The sequence below is a fragment of the Alosa alosa genome, chromosome 11, assembly GCF_017589495.1.
Source record: "Alosa alosa isolate M-15738 ecotype Scorff River chromosome 11, AALO_Geno_1.1, whole genome shotgun sequence".
Lineage (NCBI taxonomy): Eukaryota > Metazoa > Chordata > Actinopteri > Clupeiformes > Clupeidae > Alosa > Alosa alosa.
The window spans coordinates 12,608,121-12,617,093 of NC_063199.1; the positions used below are offsets into that span (position 1 = coordinate 12,608,121).

The window sequence follows — 8,973 nt, forward strand, 5'->3', positions numbered from 1 at the left end:
TCAAAGTATAATTTTAAACATGCCCAAATATTCTGTTATGTCAGAGATAATATATTGGTTTAATATTGTAAATGTTACACCTTTTTATTTGAATTTACATTTGACTAGCATATAACAGCGTGTTTTAAAGACATCCGTATGTTGGGTAAAACACATAAGCAGCTAGTTAATGCTACCCCCAACTGGAGCATCCTTGCCCTCTTCAACTTGACGCCCCCGTCCTGGCACTGTCCAGCCCAGCCGCCTCTGAGGAAAGACCTCCCACTTCCAAATACGAAATGGTTTGTCCTGGATGGGAAGGACTATGTGCTATGTTGAATGCCTAGCTCTTTAAATTTGCGCTCCTCATGGCCACTCTTTCCCTCATGCTCGCTGCAGCTTTGATCTCTTAACAACAGGAACGTCATTGCTCAAGCACTGAAGGGGAGTTTTTATCGAAGGGCAGAGTCTGGTTACCTCTAGAGGGCTTCGACGGCAGTAGCTGCAGGCAGCATCCACGGAACTTCTACGAGGAGCGCACAGTCGGTCTCTATCAGCCCCCAAACTTCAGCGATTGTCTTAGGAATGGAACACCAGCTTCTTTGCTGCGAAGTGGAGACTATTAGGAGAGCGTACCAAGATACGAATTTGCTCAATGACAGAGTTCTACAAGCAATGCTCAAAGCTGAAGACAATTACCTTCCTGCCACGAACTACTTAAAATGTGTTCAAAAAGAAATTGTGCCTTACATGAGGAGAATTGTTGCCACATGGATGCTTGAGGTTCGTTCATTGTTGTAGAATATTTTCCATGGCAGATGTGTTCCATGTTCCTCGACATTCAGTAACCTTATGTAAACTTATCGCTATGCCCTTTGGACTTAGATTTATCAAATTATTTGCATGTTATAATGTGTTACTTACTACATTTCATCGCTTTGGTTGTGTACTGGTGCGTGTGTGTTACCATTTGGCCTAATAGAACTAAATCGACCTTTTAGTTGCGTTCGATAGGCTATCTCCTATAGGCTTGTGTATCAATGTATTTCCTAGAAGATTTAAGTCTTGCCATTTCGTTTCAAGATAACAGCCGAAGGATATGGTTTTAACGTATAGATTACATTAGGATAGAAGACAGAAACAAAATTAGCTAAATATTATTATAAATAAACAGCAATGTACACGTATGCAGTGCAACTAGTGCCAGTATGCGCCATCTTTGTTTCCCAGTGGCAAAGTAATCGGCGTTTAAAAAGCTGAAATAGCTCTATTACTGCTAACATTTCCATTACTTATACCATCAAAAGTATCTGGGCAGAATGTTTCTTAAGTGTGGATTGTTATTTAATATAACTTGTAGGTTATGATACTCCCTAGCTTGAAAAAGAAAGTCTCGTGAGCTCGAGAGTTTGAGACATTGTGAGATTAAGCTGTTATTAAAATAAAATCTCACGTTGTTTAAGTAATGTCTCACTTGTTATATGAAATTGTACGTTTTGCCGATCATTTACATGTTGGTTATATTGTAATCGTGCAATGGGATATAAATTTAATTATTTTTCGAAGTTGGGTGCCACTAAGAGGTCTATGTCACATGTTGCTTTTTCAGGAACACTCTGACATAATTTTAATTATTTTTTAGGCGTTACAATGCAAATAACTTGGTCTTAATGAGCGGATCTGATAGAATATAGTCTGAACAACATTTTCATCTAAATATTATGTTGTAAAACAATTTTAAAATATTTTAAAATATTTTTTGAAAATATGACGAACTACAAATTTCTGTGGAAGCCATGCGGTTGACGCCACCTTTGTGTGTCTGAAAGAGACGTCTGCAATTACTTTTGACATTTCCGCAACATATTCAGCACCGATATATAGATGAAATCCTTTATGTTTTAGCAATAACATTTTCTTTTAAGTGAGTTTATGAAAACTACATTACTTTGCTTTCGTCTAATTTGTGTCTTTCCGGTTTTCACAGGTCTGTGAAGAACAGAAATGCGAAGAGGAGGTTTTTCCCTTGGCTATGAATTACTTGGACAGATTTTTGTCCGTTGAGCCGACAAAGAAAACAAGATTACAGTTACTGGGAGCCACTTGCATGTTTTTGGCATCAAAAATGAAGGAAACCATTCCTTTAACAGCTGAGAAGTTGTGTATATACACCGACAATTCAATCCGACCTGGCGAGTTACTGGTACGATTACTTAACTTTTCATATACCATTTTCCTACAATGCATGAAACAGTAGAATTAGAAGTAGAAGTAGACTACTAATATTTGCAGCTCATATTTTCAGTTTTTAACATTACTGTGTATATTCGCATGCAACTTCTTTATGAATGTATTGTTACATTGTATATTGCCCAACTCTACATGTCAAACCGTCTTTTGTAACAACGTGACTTTAAATACATGTAGAAAGAAGAAACAACAAAAGAACAGTTTGGACCTGATCAAAACTATATAATTTTTGGATTATTTTCGTAATACTAGTGGCAATGCTAGAACGCTAGAGGCACTCCAGTAAGGATTAGTGTTGCGCAGTAGTGCTCCATCACCCTCTAGTGGTTGGTATAGCCTAGGCTACTTCACTGAGCTTTTGTCATAGCTTGTCAAGGCTAGTCTCTCACTCTCTTTCTCTCTCACCCTCTCCCTCTCTCAGCAAATGGAGCTACTTGTGCTGAACAAGCTGAAATGGGATCTAGCGTCAGTCACTCCACACGATTTCATTGAACATTTCCTCTCCAAACTTCCCATTCATCAGGACACCAAGAAAATCCTTCGCAAACATGCTCAGACCTTTGTGGCCCTCTGTGCTACAGGTATGCATGGCTGTTGCAGGGTTCAATCTCTTAATGCTGCTCTGTGTGCTTATACATTGAGGGTAAACAGTTGATGTTCTCAGGATGCTGTGTATATGGATTGCTTAAGCGGGCAAATAGTTGGAATCATATTTCACCTCATCTGTGACTTTACCCCCCTTTGTCTCTACTTTCCAAATGTGTTATGTGCTATACCCCTTAATATTCCATGTGCACAGGACAGCACTAGTGCTTTTATCTCACTTATTTAAGGAATTTTATGAGTTTCAGAAAGTTGAGATCATGTGTGGCATGATGGATTGTGAGAGAGACCCCTGGTTGGGACGGCCACTCCAGTGGTCAGGGGATCAGATTCCCTCCCCCCTCTTTTGTTTGTTGACTCACAGTGAGGACCTCAGGATGATACTTAGCCTCTCTGTGTGCCAGGGCACTGGCCAATCTCCATCCACTGGAAATCTCTTTAGCTGAGGCTCGGACAATAGGGGAGGCCCAGACTCCTGCGGCCAGTGGAGAGGGGCTGGACTGCAGTGTTGGGGGGGGGGGGGGAGGGGGTTTGCATAAGGTGATATGAAAAAGAATTCCTCGGACATAGGCCTCCAGTCTGCCTCCTTCCCCCAGACAAAAGTGGATTTGTGTTGGACGAAGCCCCCTTTGTGCTGTGGTAGGTCAGGGGGAAAACCTAACTTGTGGTTTGCTGTTTGAAGTTACTGCTTAATTGAGGAGATTGAATGGGCTCAGTCTTGGGCTCCCTTGGTGGTTGTGTGTGTGAGCGAGAGCGTCTTGCCTGTAAAGGTTGTTTGAGGTGGCTTATGGGCATGTGGATGGATATAGGGTAAGAAGTTACCCAAATCTGCAGGAAAGAACCCAAAATAAGTGCATAGGGCCAACGTCCTGGTTTGTGATTGATTAAGCCAAGCATTGCCATGTAGCAGAATTTAGATAAGTTCATTAAAGAGGGGAAAACAGCAACGTTGAGCACAGTCTCGTGGTTATTCCTCTTTTGTAAGGGTCCTTGTGTACATTTGCATATGGCCAGATGCACCGCTAGCTCTCACCAGCTCTTTTATTTGGCGTCAGGGACAATTTCTTCTTCCCAAATTTGATTGGCCCTAGCAAAATACTTTCAAGCTCCCTCACTCAACAAGGAGTGCAGGAGATGACCCTTTTACTTCCCCTCCCCCTTCCCATGAGAGGAGGCTCAGTTTTGTCTTTCCTTCAGGGTGGCTGGCATTCCTACAGCTCTCAAAAGAGCTACAGCCATTTACCCCCCACCCCCATTTCTTGATGCAAGTGGGTAGGACTGGGTAGCCAGAATATGAGCCCAAAAATAATGGGGCTACCCTCCTGCTTTCATGCTAGTGTCAAGTTGGATTCATCTTGCTGTGTGCTCTTGGTTCGCCGCCTTTCAGAGTGGCGCAGCAAGTTGAAGAAGAGGAAGCTGACAACAAAACACTCACGACACTATGTAGCGGGCGTGCCACTTGAAGGCTTTAAGACTCCTGTAGTTAATATGCTAAAAGGACTGGCTAGTCCTTGTACTGGTGCGTGGCGTTAGCCTAGATGAGTAGCCTAGCATCGTGAGTTGCTACTCTGGGAAGTTGCTAGACACCCAATTCCACCATTGTTTCTTTCCTTTTGTGTTCGTATGTGTGGAAAGGCACGGGAGAAGATTTATAATCTACTGAACCATTTGAAAAGCGGATGTTAGACATTATGTTTCCAGAGAGAGGTCCAACTGGGGGGATTTAAATGGTGATTTATGACAGGTCGGGCAGGGGGAGGGGAACTGATATCCATATTTGCGGTTTCTCTTTCTTTCTCTCTCAGTTTTTGGATTGTGAAAAGCTGTATATTATGTCATTGGATTTTGCTTACCTTAGTAAAATGAATATGACTATTTAGATAAATATGAAAAGATTTCAGGTGTTTCTAAGCAAAACTAGCACTTACCCCATACCACATGAGCTACTCTCTTCAGACCTGGCTAATGCAATGGATGAGGTGCTTTGAATGGCCTACAAACATTAGTTGTGCCTGGTTCTGGTCTTTGTCTAGGTTTTGTGCATGTTGCCTACCCTCCCTGGGCAGTCAGTGGCCTAGTGGTTTTTCAGAATGACAATGCTACAGGCCCATTAACAAGGCTGCTTTTTGGGGATCCTTCATGCCAGGAATGTGAATAGTGTCTTTTGTCTGGCAATGGCAATGTCTCACCTTGTTCTCTCGCTCCTCTCTTCTGTCTGCAGACGTTAAGTTCATCGCAAACCCACCCTCTATGATTGCTGCTGGGAGCGTGGCGGCTGCCGTACAGGGCCTCCACCTGAAGAGCCTGGACGTGTCACTCACCTCCCAGAACCTCACAGAGCTGCTGTCACAGATCATCAAGAGTGATCCGGTAAGTTCTGGCTACTACATGATGCTGTAAAATGTGTGGGCAGGAGGAAGGAGTTGCCGTTAAGAATGGCTTGGGTGCAGACGCTCCGTCCCAGCACTAGCATTACGTCAATGTGCTAAAAATCCCCTGGTCCATTGTGCCTATTGTTATTGATCAGGGGGTGGGAGCTGGGCTCTTATGGTGGCAGAGGCATGGGAAAGAGACTGCTAAGGGGAGGAGAGAGGAAGCTATGTGAATACCTGTATTTAACACAAGACCTCCTGTTCATCAAAGCCCTTGCAGGGGGGGTGGTGAGAGCCCATGCTCCGACATAGCAGACTCGCGCGGCAGTTTCACTTAGTGAAAGCCTATAAAACCACAAAACTATAAACATTTACAGCTTCAGAGAAATATATCTGTTGGATTGACAACTCTTACTACAGTATGGCGGCACTTGTAAGGTGCAACTAGGCAATAGTGTGGCAAGATGGCCGGAGAGAATGGGGAGGCATTTGGGCAGCAGCCCTACTGGGTTACAAACCCATATGTCCCAAATTTCATCATCAGTCCCACTCTTGTGCGAGCTGTTGGACGCGCAGAACTTCTCAAGCCTCATTCTCACACCCAGGCGGCTCCAGTTTCCTCAGGCCTCTTTGATGCGAGTAATTAGAGCCCAAATCATTAGCGTGAGTTTCCCTGTAGGGCACTCCTTCCCTGCACAGTGGCTCAGGCCTGCTCAGGCCTCGGCCAAGTGAATGGCTTTACCCTCCCATTGTCTTGGGGGGGCCAAGGCCTGGTGGCAGCAGATTGGGTTTCTGCTGTTCCTTTCTTGAGGCAGCCCCCCTAATCCAGCTGCTCCTTCCCCTGTGCCCACAAAGCTTTCCACTGGGGTTGAAGGGCAGGAATGGAGGTTCATTTTGATAGATTTTACAGGCCATTTTTTACATTTTTATTGGCCTGTGTGGGAGTGGAAAATACCACAATGAAAGATAATTTGGTTATCATGGTGCTGAATGAAGTGAATGAACATGGAAGTGCAAACAATAAAACGTTGGCTTGGTTTTTGGCACGTGTCTCCACCAGCCTTTTCAGTTGCAGATGCACCTGGTCTCACTTCCTGTGGCTGATCAACAGGTGGCATATGCTGCTGCAGTGTTTCCGCCTGTGCTGACTCTCTCTCTCTCTCTCTCTCTCTCTCTCTCTCTCTCTCTCTCTCTTTCTCTTTGTCCGTCCACAGGACTGCCTCCGGGCCTGTCAGGAGCAGATCGAGTCCTTGCTGGAGACGAGTCTGCGGCAGGCGCAGCAGCAGCACGCCGGCTCCACAGAGACGAAGAGCATGGAGGAGGAGGTGGACCTCTCCTGCACCCCGACGGACGTGCGAGATGTGAACATTTGAGTGGGGAGGACGAGAGGCCGTGCGACGATTCGGGCGAGAGGCTTTTTCAGGAAGAGAGGGAGAGACGGAGGAGGATGATGCTTTGCGGTCACTCAGCACCCCTGTACTCCCACGGACGCTCTAGTGCTCGCGGCATAGTGCTTGACCCCCCCCCACACACACCCCCAAGCCCCCACCCCCCCCCTGGGGGGCCAAGAGAAGGGATCAATGCTTTGCTCACATGCGGTCACTTTGGCTCTTTTTCCCCTCAATCCAGTTTATGGAAACATAAATTGGGCAAAATCAATTGACTGTTTTGTTTTTCACAATAATCTTGAGAGAACTACCGAAATAGAATATTGTCTGCCATACAGATCCGCATCATATGAAATCTTATGTGCGTTGTAGACCTTATTTTGGAATCAGGCTGCACAGAAATTATTTGACAATTTCAAAAAGCTAACATAACTAAAAAAAAAGTTTACTGAGGACATCTGTTCAATGACAGATATGTTTTTGAAGAGTCAGATGCCTCATAGCTAAAGCAGGCGGTCCACCCAGGCCAAAGCCAAGGCCTTGATCTGCATTAAACCAAACAAGAAGGGTCTCAACTGGACAGATATTTAATGTAGTGAGTATGTTACCTAGGTGTTGACTTCTTGATTGTCATCACTACATTTAATTTGTAAATTTGAAGGCTGTAAATTGGTCGTGTGATCCATACAGCTAAAAACCTTTGTATGATGACAATAGGCACACTATTGAGGTTCAGTTTATCAAAAATGGACAGAGTAGTGCAGGTGTATTGTGCACAGTATGCAGAGTAACTTTGAAAGACCATTTTAAAATATTGTCATTATTGCAAGCCTCCTCTCCAAGGGTAACCAGTCGTCCATGTTACTATGCTGTCTTATGTTTTCTAAAACCATTCCACCTAAAAGCACTTTTCAGTCAATAATGCATTACTGACTATTTTGAGTACAGCATAGAAAACCAGTACATGGAATGGTGGAAAATACTGGCAATTTGCAATGCAGAGCTAATCTAACCTCTGTGGTTTCAGGAAAGGCATGACAGCAGAGTGAGACATTTTTTTAAACTGCCTGTCCAGCTCTAGAGAGTAAGACTCAGCATTTATATCCTAATGTTTAAAACAAAACAAAAAAAAAAAAAAGCTATCTGGGTCATAGTCAGACACGATGATGACCTCACAGTGTACATTGTTTCACGTTTCATGACACACGTTCACGACCATTGCATTCTCTGTTGCTTGAATTGCATCTGAAGCATATTGAAACACTAGAATAATGTAATTTATAGTTATATTAAGCGTTAATGACTATTTATTGCAAAAATATTCTCTTTTCAAGGCCAGTGTGGATTATGACAGAATGGTTAGTCTCTATGATTATTTAAACCTGTTCAGTGCACAATTGCTAACAAACTAGTCATAGATAGAGTTGTTGACGTAATGCAATAAGTACTCAGTTGTATGGCCTCGGAAAGAGTCTTTTTCTCTCACTTGTTTTTAAAACCATAAAACCATGATGAATCAGTGTACATCGGAAATTCGAAGAGGAAAAATGACTAAGTGTTACCCATTTTTCAACTGTACAATTGATAAGGTTATTAGATGATTTTGCACAAACTCAAAGATGTCTGCTGCCATTTGTCGGAGGGCAGTGAAAGATACAATTTGTGGGAAATAACTGAAAAATGAGTTGCTGAGGGAGAATCGAACTGATGGCATGAAGTAAGAGAAAAAGTGCCGAATCATTGAGTGATTGTACAGTTAAAAAGCAAGAAAGGTGGAACGAACACTCCTTATACTGAGCTGCTATGGAGGTATTCCCAGCAAATATTGATGACTTTAAAAGAAAAAAGAAAAATGCTTTTTTCTCTTATAAAACTGTTTGCTGCTATTTTGTGAATATGTTTTTATTACAGTGTCAATATACTGCCATGTAATAGGTTTTAATTTTCTCATAGAAAATGATATTATTGACATCGTTGTTTTGTAGTGTGTTTTTATGTGATATGCATTTTTTTTTCCTTAATGTGATATGCGCGCTATTCCAAAAAAAAGGAAAAAAGAAAGAAAAATAGAAAAAGTTCCTGTTTTTTCCACTATACCTCATGACTATTTACAGGATTTTTGTTCATTTAGTCCAGGTTTTCCTTTCCTCCTGACTTTTTCTTTTGTCAGTTTATTTCCATGTAGATGTTTTGAAATTGAGCTAAATGAAAACCATGTATCCGAATGGGTCCTGCAGGGAGTTGGTTGAGGCAGAGTGTAATTGGTGCCATTGATTATTGAACTCTTCGAGTTGCTAACTGTTTCATTGAAAGAGACTGTAATGCCCCATTAGGCCGATGATGGCCCATGTATATATTTATAAAGTTTTTTTCTGTTTTGT

The 8,973-nt window shown here is 42.7% G+C and overlaps 1 protein-coding gene across 1 annotated transcript; it reads left to right on the top strand.

Annotated features, from left to right (window-relative positions):
• The first annotated feature begins 330 nt into the window (after positions 1–330).
• On the top strand, positions 331–6,745 carry ccnd1 (cyclin D1). Its single transcript, XM_048257591.1, has 5 exons — positions 331–762; positions 1,967–2,182; positions 2,651–2,810; positions 5,054–5,202; positions 6,419–6,745. Exons 1-5 carry the CDS (start codon positions 565–567, stop codon positions 6,575–6,577), a joined length of 882 nt encoding a protein of 293 aa, XP_048113548.1. The 5' UTR covers positions 331–564; the 3' UTR covers positions 6,578–6,745.
• Positions 6,746–8,973: the final 2,228 nt, after the last annotated feature.